Source organism: Aquarana catesbeiana, linkage group LG02, assembly GCF_042186555.1.
Source record: "Aquarana catesbeiana isolate 2022-GZ linkage group LG02, ASM4218655v1, whole genome shotgun sequence".
NCBI lineage: Eukaryota > Metazoa > Chordata > Amphibia > Anura > Ranidae > Aquarana > Aquarana catesbeiana.
Genome location: NC_133325.1, coordinates 189,337,269 through 189,353,778, shown reverse-complemented (window position 1 = coordinate 189,353,778; position 16,510 = coordinate 189,337,269). Strand labels below are relative to the sequence as shown.

The 16,510-nt window shown below is 45.4% G+C and overlaps 1 protein-coding gene across 3 annotated transcripts in view; it reads right to left on the bottom strand.

Annotated features, from left to right (window-relative positions):
• The window catches only part of DDX23 (DEAD-box helicase 23), a 49,791-nt gene that overhangs the window by 17,669 nt on the left and 15,612 nt on the right, over nt 1-16,510 (bottom strand). For all 3 annotated transcript variants that reach the window (XM_073614072.1, XM_073614073.1, XM_073614071.1), the window contains 4 exons: nt 8,088-8,201; nt 3,906-4,005; nt 1,730-1,795; nt 1,252-1,390 (listed from right to left, as the gene is read on the bottom strand). In XM_073614072.1, the coding sequence (XP_073470173.1) occupies nt 1,252-1,390; nt 1,730-1,795; nt 3,906-4,005; nt 8,088-8,201 (419 nt within the window). The remainder of the gene's footprint in view (nt 1-1,251; nt 1,391-1,729; nt 1,796-3,905; nt 4,006-8,087; nt 8,202-16,510) is intronic.

Below are 16,510 nucleotides of genomic sequence, written 5' to 3'. Positions count from 1 at the left end.
GAAACAGGGTCTGCCAGCTCCAAACCTCTGTCCAGAACTGTGCTGCCTCCCAGTCTCTGCTGTGGAAACAGGTAGGACACTGCTATGGGAGGGAAGGGGGTCCAGAAGACACGTACGTGTGTGTGTATGTGTGTTGTGATGTATTGTGAAGGGGGCAGAGGGCACTGTTATGGGCAGGGTCACCCCCATAGCAGTGTCCTCTACCACCCTTCACATTACCCCCCACCCCCCCTGAACCCAGCATTCTGAGCGCAACGCACTCCTGCACCCAGCATTCTGACCGCAACGCACTCATGATCCCTGCATTCTGAGCATATTGCGCTGGTAAACCCTGCATTCTCTGCATAACGCACGCCTAAACCCTGCAGTCTCTTGTAATACTTATTTTATTCTGAGTAAAAATATTTTATTTATATTACAAAAAGGGGGGAAGAAGTCGGTGTTACGGTCTTTGACTTCATTAGTGTTGTTCAAGTAGATTTCCATCTCTCTACATTAAGAAAAAGAAAAAAAAAACAAAACACACAAACACTTTCAAATAATGCTCAACCCCCAGACAAGGAGCCCAGACCTGGCCCCGCATACTCTCTCCCGATTGGGTAGCTGACTGACAGCAGCAGCCTATGACGCCGCTGCTGTGTTTCAGCCAATCAGGAGGGAGAATCCTGGACGGCTTCTGCACACAGAAGGCTTATCTTAATGCATAGAATTCATTAAAATAATAAAAACCTTCTGACCTTACAATCCCTTTAACCATGTAGAAACAACAGGAAGCGAGAAGAAACATCTTGGACAGGACACAAATGGCAAAAAATAAATAAACACACTGATAGGGATGTTAACCAGTTTCCACCCAGGCCAATACTGACATTTCTCTCCTACATGGAAAAATTTGTATTTTTTTGCTAGAAAATTACCCAGAACTGGTTAACTAGGGTTGCACTGATACCGGTGCCAAAACAGAGTATTGGCACGAGTACTCCTACAAATGTCCCGATACCCAAAACTGATACCTGGTCATAGAGACTTCAGCCTGGGTTCACACGGGGGCGGTGCAGGAAACTGCATGCGATTTGGACAGGAATTCATTTTCTATGGGCTTAAATCACACCACAGTATCGGCGAATACTTGACGAAAGTATCGATGAGCGTGCGTGCCGATAAAAAACGGTGCAACCCTAATTTTAACCATTTCCTACTCTAGCCAATTAAAAAAAGTTTTAGATATGAAAACATGATACTGAACATTACCAAGCATCCGCCTGCCCTGCTCCTGGAACTGTTTCCGCTTTTTGCGCTCCTCTTCTATTGATTTCTGTCTATCTTCTACCTCCAACCGTCTGCGTTTCAAGGCTTCAGCCTCCCGTTCTGCTTTGGAAAGGAATTTCGGCTATGCAACAATGAATAAGACAAGCTTTAATGCAATGCTTAAAATGTCAAGAGTACCGATTGGTGCTGATTTTAATATAAATATACACTTCTAAAAAACTAAGAATAAAAAAAAAAAATGCTGAGTGTAAAACATTTTCATTGTGGATAGATTTTGTTTTTAGTACAGCAATAGTGAAAACAACTTGTGTGGTTTCATTCGTGGATCCTTAATTGAGCATCACCATCCTCTTATGTACAAAGGAAGATTGCCACAACAGTCTTCTAATTCCGTAACACCAAGACGATAATAATACCAGTAACACTCAAGTTATAGCAAACATCAGATGCATTTGTCTACCTTAGATTCAGCCTCCTCCTCCTTCTTCTTCTTTGCTAACAACTCTTCCAGTGAAAGTGGTTGTACCTTGGATGCACAAAAACAAAACATGCTCAATTTGCAAGAATGCAATGTCTTAAAGGTCACAGTTTTCGAACAGTAATTTATGGCAGTATGTTTTCTTTATGAAGTTATTATTAGCTTTATCTACTGTGTGCTATCTGAGCCCTCGGCTATACTACTGGACATACTTGTATCTAGTGGTGCACCGAAATTTTGGCCGCCGAAAACAGTGTTTTCTCATTTGGCTGAATGAAAAAAACAGCCGATACAGAAAGGGGGCGTGGTCTGCCCGGGTGCCACCCAGTCCTCTACTCCCTCCTCCTCTCGCGGCGATCTCCGTGTTTCACTGAGCTGACTTGCCCGGCCGCAGTAACAATGGTGGGACATTGAATCAGTGTGACGTGATTACAGGAGGCGGGACATTGTTACTGAGGCCCAGGCTATTAAAATCCAGTTCCGTGACACATGGAGATGGCCGCTGAGGCAGGCTGCAAATGATGGGCACTGGTAAAGCTGCTGCGCATACATGATGGGCACTGGTAAAGCTGCTGCGCATACATGATGAGCACTGGTGGGGCTGCTGGGCACTGGCAAGCTGCACATGGACACTGATGGGCTACATATGACGGGCACTAGTGGGCTGCATATGACCGGCACTGGTGGGGCTGCTGGGCACTGGCAGGCTGCACATGACTGGCACTGGTGGGGCTGCTGGGCACAAGCAGGCTGCATTGATCTCTTGTATTATGTCTGCAGTCTCTGACCATCTCCAGTATCATGTCTGCAGTCTCTGACCATCTCCGGTATCATGTCTGCAGTCTCTGACCATCTCCGGTATCATGTCTGCAGTCTCTGACCATCTCCGGTATCATGTCTGCAGTCTCTGACCATCTCCGGTATCATGTCTGCAGTCTCTGACCATCTCCGGTATCATGTCTGCAGTCTCTGACCATCTCCGGTATCATGTCTGCAGTCTCTGACCATCTCCGGTATCATGTCTGCAGTCTCTGACCATCTCCGGTATCATGTCTGCAGTCTCTGACCATCTCCTGTATCATGTCTGCAGTCTCTGACCATCTCCTGTATCATGTCTGCTAGAGGTGCATCGAATGGAAATTTTGCTAATACTATTAGCAATGTGCTTAAGTTTAATTAAGAGATTGCAGACATGATACAAGAGATGGTCAGAGACTGCAGACTGCACTTTTCTTAAAAGGAGCCAATAATGGTCAACAATAAATTCATATTAATTTAAAATTGGTGATATTAATTAAAATGTTGTATACTATAATACAATTATATATAAAAAATATATATTTTTTTAAAAACTGTAATTTGCGGTATCGGTTTCGGCCTAGGGTATTTTTCATTTTCGGTATCAGTTTTGGCACCAAAAAATCCCATTCGGTGCACCCCTAGTTGTACCCAATGGCCTCGTTCACATAGGGCGATTACATTCGTTCCCTGTGCAGGGCACATTTTATCAGCATGGAAATGCACAGGTGTTATGTGTATCCCTACGCTGGCAGTCCCATTCATCTCTATTGGGACACAGACAGCTATGTTGCAGTATGACATCTCTGCAGGTGTGATCGGAGCAGGCACCTGCATAAATGTCATATTGGGACACATCGGCTGTATTCATGCAGCCACTGAATAGACATGAATGGGACGTGCCGTCACTGGGATGCGTGCAACACCTGTACATCCCTGTACAGGTAAAACACTTCCGTACAGAGCATGGATGTAATCAACCCGTATGAACAAGGCCATACTCTCTATGGAGAACACTCCTTACAGAATTATACAAGACACAGACATGTTGCAGTAGGACATCCGTGCAGGTGCGTTTGGGGCGAGCACCTGCATGAATATTATATTGGGACACAGCGGCTGTGTTCGTGCAGCCATTGTATTCGAATAGACTTGCTGTAATGGGCATGCACGCAACACCTGTGCATCTCTGTGCAAGTAAAACACTGCCCTAGATGCGGCACGGATGTGATCACCCTGTATGAACGAGGGCCATACTCTCCATGGAGAAAACTCCTTAAAAAATTATATAAGACACAAATTTTATATGTCTAACCCTAAATGATAGCACAGGGAAATACTGCGTAAAAATTAAGTTCACCTTTGACTTCTTCTCAGCTTGAGTTTCCTCCTCAGATTCCTTCTTGATATCTTTTTCTTTTTTAATTTTAACATCTTTATTGCGGCTGGGAGATGGGGACCTAAACAAATAAAAACAGATATTGTGCTATGCAAATATCAGTCTTCAACAGAAATATACAGGCAAAAAAACAGAACGGGGTCCTAACAGCAAACATCCTATAGCAGACTTTGACGGCAGACTAAATTATTAAGGGCAAGTTCACACCACATGCAATCCAGTGCATTTTTTTGCTGCATCAAAGAGGCATGGAAAGTAGGTAGTTCAAAAGGATCTTTTGTGAAGGCTTGCAAAACTACTGACAGGTCCCATTTAGGAAAATGTTTAGTAGGAGCTAGTCTGGACCTAGTAAGCACCTTAAAGAATCTTGTAACCAAAGGAACTGAAGAAATTGGCCTTTCTAGGTATACTCCCAGGGCAGCCTTTAAGAGTGCTAATCGCAAGACCTTTGTCCGTGCCATTTTGTAGAAACTCCAAAACTGACACAATGTGCTCTACGGTTCGGTTGGATGAATGACACCAAATGTTGTAGACTCTCCAAACTTTAGCGTAAATATCTCTAGTTACTTTCTTTCTACTGGCGAGTAAAGTGGATAAAAGTAAAGTAAACTAGAGGTTCTGACAATCCTTTGTTCCTTAACAGCTGCTCCTCAGATACCAGGCGGTGAGGCTTAGTCTGGCTATATCCGCGTGGTATACTGGGCCTTGAAGTAGCAAGTCCTGTCTGAGAGGAAGCTGCCAGAATGGTTTGACTGTCATTTGTAGAATGGAGGAAAACCAGGCTCTTTTCGGCCAGAACGGAGTAATCAGAATTACTGACAATTTTTCCTTTAGTATTTTTCTTAATATCAGTGGAATTAGCTGAAAAGGAGGGGAAGGCATAGCACAGTTGAAAGTTCCAGGGATGTGCTAAGGCATCTATCCCTAGTGAGCTTCTGCCTTGGTGCAGAGAAAAAACTACGGGAGCTGAGCATTTTCTTTTGACGCAAACAAGTCCAATTGTGGACGCCCCCACATCCTGGTGATCAATGAAAATATTTCTGGATTCAAGCTCCATTCTGCTTCCTGAAATTTTCGTTTGCTCAAGAAGTCTGCCCCTTTGTTTAGCGTGCCTTTGAGATGCGCTGCTGACAGGGAGAGAAAATGATTCTCTGCCCACTCCAGAATTTCCACTGACGGTAGTGGCATTGTCTGATAGAATCTGCACATGGGACCCCTGGAGGTTTAGAGATAAGGCAGCCAATGCTAGGGCAACTGCTTTTAACTCCCTCCAATTTGAGGACCTTCCTGCTTTGGATTGGGACCAAATTCCCTGTGCTATACTTTGATCCCAGTGGGCCCTCCATCCCCAACTGCTGGCGTCTGTCATGACTCTTTTTTCAGTCGGGAAAGACCATAGTAAGAACTTTGACAAAGCTGACCGAATTCAGCACCAAAGGGTCCTTCTTGACCCTGGTGGGGAGCTTTACTTTTGTGTCTAAGGTTTCTGGGGTGTGATTCCAAACCTTTAGGAGAAAACTCTGGAGGGGTCTGAAATGGAGCCTTGCCCATTGAATGGCCGGCATTGTCGAAGATAAGATTCCCAGGGCTGACATTACCTGATATCTCCTGGTTTGTTTGTAGCCTGGCTACTACATTCATGACTTTGTTTTTCTTTTCTTCTGGAAGAAAAAAACATTTGTTCTACAGAATCTATTTGTTAACCTAGAAACTGAACTTGCTGAGCTGGATTGAAATTTGATTTTTGAAGGTTCAAAATCCAGACCAAGGCTTCCAAATGACTGCAGGCATTGGCCAGGTCTACCTGCAATTTCTCTCTGGAAGGGGCAAAGAAGAGGAGGTTGTCCAGATAAGGGATTACCGCAATTCCATGCAGACAGAGAGGAGCAAGAGCTTCCGCCATTATTTTTGTAAAACTTCATAGGGCAGATGAAAGACCAAAAAGGGAGGGCCTTGAATTGTAGATGCAGCACCTCCTTCCCCATATTTATTGCCAGCCTGAAGAACTTTTGAGACTGAGAGGCTATAGGTACATGCAGGTACGCATCTCTTAAAACGATTGATGCCATGAAGCATCCCTCGATTTCTGACCGTAAAAATGGAGTCCATGTGGAATCTCCTGTATCAGACTAACCCGTTTAAAGGTTTTAAGTTGAGAATGCGACGAAAGGTTCCCGACGGTTTCTTTACCAGGAAAGTAAGGGAATAGAAACCATGATAACGTTCCTCTGGAGATACCTGAATCACAACCCCCTGTTGCATCAGATCCCCTAACAGGTTCTTCATGGCTAGGGCCTTTGTTGTGTCCCTTGGCAGGTTTGTTACAAAGAATCTTTCTGGAGTAAGATCCGAAAGCTCAATTTTGCATCCCCATTTTAATATTCCCATATCTTCGAATGCCAAGTCGGTCGATCTGGAAACTTGGAAAAAGACACGTCCAATTTAGGTACTTTGTTCCAAAGCGCCTCTGGGTCTTCATTGAACGGGAAGCGTCTTTTATGCGCACTTGGGAAAAAAAGTTTTTCCTCTGGATCTGCCCATTCCTTTTTGATGGCTTCAGAGATTACTGAATGCACGGAGAAAGTGCGACTTTGTTTCACTAAGCCCTGCGTACATTCGGTCATGCAGCTATAACTCTTTCTTCGCTTCACCTAAACCCAATGTTGCATAGACTGCTTTCAACAGACTGTCTACTTATTCCAAGGACAGTTTATATCTTGAAGGTGCATCTTCTGCCTCTTCCTTGGAGTGAGAGGGGGAATGCTCCCCTTGGGTAGGAGGACCAGCTTCAGCCTCCACCGTTGGGATTATTTGTGAGCCCTGAGGTAGGTTGGCTGACTCAGGGCTGGTTTTGTAAGAGAAGATCGAAAAGATTGGATGGTAGCATCTGGCGCTTTAACTGAGACGATTAAATCGCTGCATGCAGAAGAAGCTTCTTCCTTAACTAAAGAGTCAATGCAAATTTGACCCAAAGTCTTCTTCTAACCCTCAGGTAACTTTGTTTTACATGAGGGACATCTCTTTTTCATCATTGGATCAGAGCTCTTAGCTTGCCAAAAAAGAACACAAGAGCATCCCAGTGAGTCAAACCTGCCTCCTAACGTGCTCACCACAGGTAGTACAACAGCCAACTCCATGTGCCCAGACAGGCCCCAGCCACCAGGGGAAAAAAAAATGGAAAGAGAGGCACAATAGTATACAGGGCAGACCCCCCAAACCCTCTTACCTGGGCATTGCTGGTGCCTGTCCCATTTGCCGCTGCCACAGAAGTCATTGTGGTGCTGTGCTTGTTGTGGCTTAGAAAGCCGCTTCCGGAGTCCATCAGCGCCGCAACATAGGCACCAGGACCGCTCCTCCCCTCTCCCCCTGCGTGGTTTCTGGCGAAAATGACACCATGCCTGCGCCCCTTGCCGGATACCTCACTTCCGGCTGGGTCTCTACTCTGCCACCAAAAAGATGGCGGCGGCCTGTAGCACCGGACATGCTGGGGAATCCTGTGAACGACTGCCGCTGCCTAGGAGTGATCCCAGAAACAGTCAAGCTCTCTATGAGCTGAAAGGGGAAGGAGCCCACTTACCAGCCACCCTTGGTGCGGCGTGGGAGGGGCGGACTCTCTAGAGGCAAAAATGTATGGTGGGGTAGGCAGTCTGGCTTCTCAGGACAGCACCTCAGAGACCCTGAACTCCCACTAGGTGTTCCCTTGCCGGAGGAAACACAAGAACTGGTGAGCTGTGGGGAGAAGCCTCCTTTAAAAATTTGGTGGAGTTGGTGTTTCCTGTTTCCTAGTGGGTGGAGCCACACTCTCAGGAAAAAATAAAATACAAAACTGTCAATGGAACACACTAAGTGAGTGCGTCATCAGACTGTTGGAAAAAACTTGTAAGTATGTGTCTGATAAAGTGCACTGCCACACTAACTACTTTTGTTGCTCCTAAAACTAAAAGCAAAACGAACCTTAAAAAAAATAAATAAATAAATTACTTGAAGGTAAGGGTTCTTGTATAATGCGAGGCATACTAGTACTTTATGGCAAAAACTCACATTGATGATGGTGGTTTAGTTCTGATAATGGCCACCAATGGTAGTTTAGGTAAGTGATAATTCATGTATAAAAAAACAAAACCCAAAATATTCTGGGTTTACCTGGATCTTTTCTTGTCCTTGTCTTTGTCTTTGTCCTTGTCCTTGTCCTTGTCTTTGTCCCGACGATGAATATCTCTCTCCCGATCTTTCTTTCTATCTTTCTGTCTTCTGTCCCTAAAAACCAAATGATAAAATAATCTTAGTGAACACAAATCCAAAGAGATTTGTGAGCATGTAAAGAGTCCTGTGTCTCAAAAATAAAATATACATAAAAACGTTTTTTTTTTTTCTAATAACAAACAGCTTTATACTTACCTGCTGCCGAACACCCTCTTCTTGGGTCCCTTGCCAATGTTCCTGGCTCCTCCCCTCCAGTGAGTGCCCCAACAGAAAGCCGCTTTTTTGGGGGTCACTTATGCGGGCTCACCACCCAGCCTCACAGTCTGCATCTATTGCCTCACTCCCTGCTCCCTCATGACTGGCTTTGATTGACAGCAGCAGGAGCCAATGGCCTCAGAAAAGCCAATGAGGGGAGAGAGGAGGTGCACAGTGCTGGATCAAATAAGGGCAGGTAAGTGTAAAGGGGGGGGGGGGTGATACTGATGCCTAAACATTTTTTTACTATAGCGAGTTTAAAACAGGAACTGAACTCTGACTGCTGTGGCCAAGAAAGGAAGGCATAGTACAAAGGACTAGTCACCAGCTTTTTCAGTGATCTTAATGAAGCAGACATTTCCCCATTACTGTATTTACCATTCCTTGCTCAGCATCATCTGTGTAAGGAGATGGCCATCATGTTAAAGGTATGCCTTTAAGTAAAAGCATGAAAATATGCAACACCTTAGTGGAATCACCAAATTACACTACAAATCTGAGACAAGCAGTCAGAGGCAGCAGAGTCACAGATGTTACACTGCAGATATAGTTACAAGGCTGTAACATAGAGTGACACCTATAAAAAGAGTCTGATAAAACTGCACACCCAGAGATAGATATTGGCAAAAATAATTGGAGGTTCCCCATGGGGTTTTTTTAAGCAGCAAATATAGATCAAAAAAGTTTTCTATAAAAAATAGGTTTTATTAACAAAATACTCTGGACATAGATTAAACAGTACAAAGGTTTAGAACATGAGCTCCGGTTTACATGATACGAGACACGATGAATTGGATAACAAATCAAACAATTAGTAATGTATAGATACAACGATTATGGGGGGTATGCATCCAATGATGCTACCTGCAACGTTGAACATAGTTATGCTATCTGATGTTGGAAAAAACCCCAATGCATTTCAACCTTATTAAGTCATGGTCTTCCTTAGGGGGTCCTTATATTTCTACAAGTACATCAGAAAAAAAAAAAAACATTTTAATATTGTTTAATATATCCTATACATATATTAGTTTGAAATAGTCACTTTATATTTACCCTCTATACTGTGTAAACTCGTTAATCCGGAGACTTATTTAAAAAAAGCATAAAAGAAAACAGAAGATTCCCCCCACTTGTGATCCTAGATTCTGCTGGAAAGTCGTCCCTGCTTGCACCCTCAATGGGGAGGCAAGACCGACCCGTGAGACTTGCAAGTGGTCACAGATAAGAAGTGCCCCCCCACGCACACAGCCGGAGGAGGGAAAAGGAGAAAACGGGGCACCAGAAAAGTTACCATGAGATATATATATTAAAATGCTGGATTATATCAATGCTCCAGCCCGAATGCGTATAATATTTATCTATAGTGTAAGGAAGAAAAATTCCAGGAGAGAAAAGAAAAAGAAAGAAAGAAAATTCTAACTTTAAGTTTTATTATTTTTTTTATAATGAAGATAACTACAAGAGTGTAGATATTAATGTATTTCATACAGATCACTAAAAGTATATGTATCACTATACATCTAGATTTTATTTTAAAAAAAGTGTATAATAAATATCCCATCAAGATATATAAAACTTTATCTGGGCTATAATCATAGTGTCTATGCCCAAGAAAAGCGAGGGGAGTGAGAAGAGGTGCTAAAGGTGCAAAGTGAGGAGTTGTGAAAAAAAGGGGGGAGGGGGTCATGCAATATGCATGCACCTTCATCCCCTGAAGAGTTGCTAAAATACAATAGTGCATAAAAAGTGAATAAAAAATGCAGTAATAAATACTGGCACTAAAAAATTGCATGCAAAGAGAATGAAAAAATACTATCAAGAAATTATACCCACACAGAAACACCAAAAAGTGCATTAGATTTGGTAAATAAGATCAAATATTCATAAAATAAAGTGAATATAAAAGTGAGCAGAAGGTGCCACTGAATAAAGTGCTGGTGCTAAAAATAGGATTTTTTAAAACAGCTTACCTGTAAAATCCTTTTCTTTCGAAGGACATCACGGGACACAGAGCCACAGTAATTACTGATGGGTTATATAGGTATCACTGGTGATTGGACACTGGCACACCCTATCAGGAAGTTCAACCCCCTATATAATCCCTCCCCCTTGCAGGGATACCTCAGTTTTGTAGCCAAGCAATATAGTGTATTAGAAGAGGGGTGGGACCTCTGTGTCCCGTGATGTCCTTCGAAAGAAAAGGATTTTACAGGTAAGCTGTTTTAAAAAATCCTATTTTCTTTCTCGAACATCACGGGACACAGAGCCACAGTAATTACTGATGGGATGTCCCAGAGCAATGCTACCTGAGGGGGGGGAACCACGACCAAGTAGGGTGCAATCAGACCTGAGGACCCTGTACTGCTGCCTGCAGCACACTACGCCCAAAGGCGATATCCTCATGCCTTCTCACATCCACCTGATAGAATCTGGTGAATGTATGAACTGAAGACCAGGTTGCGGCCTTGCAGATTTGAGCCATAGAGGCCCGGTGATGCACTGCCCAAGAAGCACCAATAGCCCTTGTGGAATGTGCCCTGATCTGAAACGGAGGAATCTTCTGTTTCAAACCGTAAGCTTGAATGATCAACTGTCGAATCCATTTAGAAATGGTAGCTTTTGACGCTGCCTGTCCTCTATTGGGACCCTCTGGCAGCACAAACAAAACATCCGTCTTGCGGATCTGAGTAGTTGCCCCTAGATAGGCCTTAACTGCTCTTACTACATCCAACGAATGTAGAGATCTCTCTTCCGGAGAACAGGGATCTGGAAAAAAGGAAGGTAGAACAATGTCTTGGTTTAAATGAAAATCAGAAACCACCTTCGGTAAAAAACTAGGATGAGGGCGTAGTACCACTCTATCCTTGTGTATAATCAAATAAGGCTCCTTACGGGAAAGGGCTGCTAATTCTGATACTCTTCTAGCAGAAGAGATGGCCACCAGAAAAATTAATTTCCTTGTCAACAAGACCAAAGGAATCTGACTTATTGGTTCAAAAGGTCGTTTCTGTAACACAGCCAGGACCAAATTCAAGTCCCAGGGGTTTAGGGGCGCTTTAACCGGAGGATTAAGACGCATCACCCCCTGCATAAAGTTTCGGACCAAAGAATGCGAAGCAAGTGGCCGCTGAAATAATACTGATAAAGCAGAGACCTGGCCCTTGATGGTACTCAAGGCCAGCTTCATCTCTAATCCCATCTGTAGAAAATCAAGGATTCTACCTATGACATATTTCCTGGGATGCCAACCTCTGGATTCACACCAGGTTATATAAGCTTTCCAGACTCTATGATAAATCATCCTGGAAGCTGGCTTCCTTGCATTAATCAAGGTAGATATGACAGGACCTGAGAGCCCACGACTCTTCAGAACGTGGGTCTCAATAGCCAAACCGTCAAATTTATCGTTTGTAAGGCAGGATGGAACACTGGACCTTGAGATAACAGGTCTGGGCGTACCGGTAGGGTCCACGGGGAACCCACCGTCATCCTTACTATTTCTGCATACCAAGTCCTTCTGGGCCAAGCGGGGGCCACCAGAAGTACCGACTTCCTTTCCTGCCTGATCCTGCGAAGGAGTCGTGGTAGTAGCAGAATAGGCGGGAATGCGTAAATCAGTGAGAACCGATGCCACGGAATCACCAACGCATCCGTCCCGCATGCAAGAGGATCTTTTGTCCTTGCCACAAATCTGTCTATCTTTTTGTTGAATCGGGATGCAAAGAGATCTACATCTGGAACCCCCCATCTTTGGCATATGGCCCAAAAGACGTCGGGATGCAGAGACCATTCCCCTGGAAGTAACTGCTGGCGACTTAGATAGTCCGCCTGCCAATTCTCTATTCCCGGGATGAAAACTGCCGATATGCATGGCACATGCATCTCTGCCCAGACTAAGATCTGGTTCACCTCTTTTTGAGCAGCTCGGCTCCGGGTGCCTCCCTGATGATTGACATAAGCCACTGCTGTGGCATTGTCAGACTGGATCCTGACCGGACAACCCTGTAGCCTGATAGTCCAGGCTTTTAGAGCTAGATGTATCGCCCGGATCTCCAGAATGTTGATGGGTAAGGTCCTCTCTGTCTTGGACCATACCCCTTGGACCGCAGCCTGTTCCAGAACTGCTCCCCAACCTGACAGACTGGCATCTGTTGTTACCACCGTCCAGGTAACCGGTAGAAAGGATTTCCCCTTCTGCAGGTTTTCGGGTATGAGCCACCAATTGAGGCTCTGACGCACCGCATGTGACAGGTGCATCGGAAAGTCTAATGCCTGAACCTTCTTGTTCCAGGTCGACAGAATACTGTGTTGCAGCATTCTTGAGTGAAACTGAGCATAGGGAACTGCTTCGAATGAAGACACCATCTTCCCTAGTAGCCTCATACAAAGGCGGACTGAGGGACCCTTCTTGGTCCTTACTGTCAGAATCAGCTCTCTCAAAGCAGTGATCTTTGCCTGGGGTAGAAATATTTTCTCCTGGCTTGTATGTATAATCAGACCTAAATATTCCAGTCTTCTTACTGGTTTTAGGAAAGACTTTTCTAAGTTGAGGATCCAACCCAGGTGTTCTAGATACCTGACCGTGGTCCTCAAGTTTCCATTCAAAGAGGCTACCGACCGGTCTATCAAGAGCAGGTCGTCTAGGTATGCTATGACAGCTATACCCTGAGCCCTTAATCTGGCCAGAGGAGGAGCCAAGATCTTTGTGAACACTCGAGGTGCAGTGGCTATCCCAAAGGGCAGAGCCATAAACTGGAAATGGCGCCCTCCTACCTCGAAGCGCAGAAACTTCTGATGAGCAGGAAAAATGGGCTCATGCAGATATGCATCTCTGATGTCTATTGATGCCAGAAATTCTCCTCCCTGCAGGGTGGGAACTACTGTTCGAATTGATTCCATGCGGAAGGATTGAATCCTTAGGAATCGGTTCAGATCCCTTAAGTCCAAAATGGGCCTGACATCCCCATTTGGCTTTTGGACCGTAAAAAGGTTGGAATAGAAGCCCAATCCCTGGTCCTTTGCGGGAACTATCATAATGACCTCCTGCGACAAAAGTCGCTCTAACGCTAGAAGGAGCGACTGCTTCTTCTCTGGGTCTCTGGGAACATTTGATCTGAGGAAGCGAGGAGAAGGGAATTCCTGAAACTCCAGCTTGTACCCTAAGGTTACCGTGGAGACTACCCATCTGTCCTGGAAGTCCTCCTGCCAGAGCTCTGAGAATTGTCGCAGTCTTCCCCCCACTCGAGTGAGCGGGGGCGCCCCCTCATGCAGAGGTCTTAGTGTTTTGCCTAGTAGGCTTCTTTCCCCAGGACTTCTTTTGTCCCTGGGGTTGACTCTTGTCTCTGGACCCCGATGGAGGCGGCCGTCGAGACTGCCTGGAGGCTGAAGCCCCCGGCGCTGGGGAAAGAGTCCGTTTGAAAGAGGGACGCTTACTCTTCTTCTTGACAGGTAAGAGAGTGCTTTTCCCACAAGAGATTCTCTTGATATAGTTATCCAAGTCCTCTCCAAACAACCTTGCACCACGAAATGGAAACCCAGCCAGTAGCTTCTTACATGGTGCTTCGGCTGACCAATTTTCCAACCATAGGATTCTACGTATATGCACCAACCCCAGTGAAAGACGGGAGGTTTGCACGATAGAATCTCTAATGGCGTCAACCACAAAGCATAAGGCCGCTGGAAGGTTAGCAAACCCCTGGGCCTGCTGTTCAGGTAATACTTTGATGACCTGCTTAACATGGTCTCTTAAGTATTGACAGACTCCAATCGCTGCTATTGCAGGTTGGGCCACTGATCCTGCTAAGGAGAAAACATCCTTCAATAGGGATTCCATCCTTTTATCTACAGGATCCCTGAGCATCTGAGCATTGTCTACAGGACAAGTCAGGCTATTATTTATTGAGGAAATGGCGGCATCAATAGCCGGAATTCCCCACATTTTAATAAACTTTTCTTCCATCGGATAAAGTGTTGAAAACTTTATCGGCGGAAAAAAACGTTTGTCTGGGTGATCCCACTCAGAATAAATAAGCTTTTCAAGTAAAGTATGAACAGGAAAAGCATGTGCTGCTCGGAAAGGTTTCAGTGACCCCAAAGCAGAAGAGGATTCTTTAGCAGTTTCAGGTATGGGCAACTTAAATGTGGAGCGGACCAATCCAGTGAGGATCTGCACTAAGACTTTCTCCTCTTGGGAAGTCGCAGAGGGTCCCTCTCCACCTGAATCCTCCGAAGAGGAATCATCCATCCCATCCCGATCCTCTGAAAGGGATTCATCTCCTTTATCCCAGAGCTCTTCTGTCTGAGGGTCTTGGGGAACAGAGGAAAGCCTAGTGCGTTTTCTTCCACTGAGTGAAGACGTAATCACGGCCATTAATCTTTCCTCTAGACCACTAATGGTTGAGGAAAAAACCTCTTGTGTAATATATACAGGGGCTGAAGTGCCAGAAGCAGGTGTAGCCCCTGACCCCAATGGCTCTCCCTGGCTAGCCGTCCCTGGCCCATCTTTAGGGGGGAAGGATGCTGCCGACAGGGGGCCCTCAGAACCTGAACGAGATCCCCTAGTGTCTCTGGTTCCTGGGGTGCTTGAACCTCTTCTACCCATAGTGCAAAGCAACAAGGTGTGAGGTATACAAATGAACACTGTCCGCTGAGCGATGTAGTCTGGCTAAAAGCCTTGCTACCCAATGCTCAGTCTGGTGTTACTTCAGTAAATGCTGCCTAGGAGAATGCCTGTGTCCCACCTTACATGCGACCGTCAGCTCTGTGTCTCTCAGAAGGCTGAGTGCACCTGTACAGAGTGCCTCTAATAGCCTGCAGCTGGCCTGAGTGGGAGTCTAAACACTCTGTGCTGACATCCCGCCCCCTCCTCTACCGCCCCCCCCCCTCGAGTTTTGAAAAAAACGAGCGCTTCCCACACTGCCGACTCTCCTGTCATGCTCTGGAGAAAAGGCTGGGGATGGGGGGGGGGGGGGGGGAAGGAGGGAGACTGGTAACAAGATTTGCCTGAACGGCTATCTTCAGAGATGGTGGCCATTAGGCCACAGAGCCCGGGTGGTATCACCACTTTCTAGACCCCTGTGGCCCCTCTCTAGCCTGGGGGGGAACATTCAAACATGAGAAATCCCCCCATCCACCTTACCTGCTTGCAGCCTGCTTGATACGCTGGGACATACACAGCGATTACAACACCTGAGACAGACATTCAGCATGTGTAGGTTTGTGCTCTTAGCAGCCCCCGGTGGTCACAATAGGCATAGCATGCATTTACCTTAAAGGAGAAAAGCCACTAGAACTCAAAAATTCTGTGGAATCTCCTCTTACCTTATCCAGCCGCAGGGTGCTGTTTACACAGACCCAATCTTCACCTCTCACGGTGGGCTCCGTTTGAAAAAAAAACCGTCAGAGACTGGGGCCCCCATCAGTAGGGGGATCCAACGGTTCTGGGACCGTAAAGCACCTCGCCAGAAATTAGGAAGTTTAAAGCCATTTTCTGATCTGCGGGGTCCAGCTCTCTAAAAAGAGAAGCATTACGGGTAAAACCTCGTTTCTTCGGACACGAGGCCCGGGTACCATTCAATTCGGCCATGAAAAGACACTTTGAATGGATCCGGTTCGCCTGGCTTGCCCCAGTATAGGATCTTAGGATATTCCCTTTGGAGCTCAGCACAGGACATCTTTACACGTCCATCACCTAAGACACTGGCGTAAAAACTGAGGTATCCCTGCAAGGGGGAGGGATTATATAGGGGGTTGAACTTCCTGATAGGGTGTGCCAGTGTCCAATCACCAGTGATACCTATATAACCCATCAGTAATTACTGTGGCTCTGTGTCCCGTGATGTTCGAGAAAGAAATATAGTGCCTCAGCAGTTATAAACAAAGCTGCCAAGGATACTGAGTGCTAAAAAGGAGAATAAAAATAATAAACATCAAGGTGAAGTGACACTGAGTTAGACTGCTAGAGTGCTGGAATGTAATCCCTCAGCAAATATAAGAGAAGCTGCTAGGGATGCTAGGTGCTAGGAAAGTGAAGGAAAAAAACCACAAAAGGTCAATACCTGATTTTTATATTGGAATTGTTGGACCACTGTAGCATTAAAAAAAAA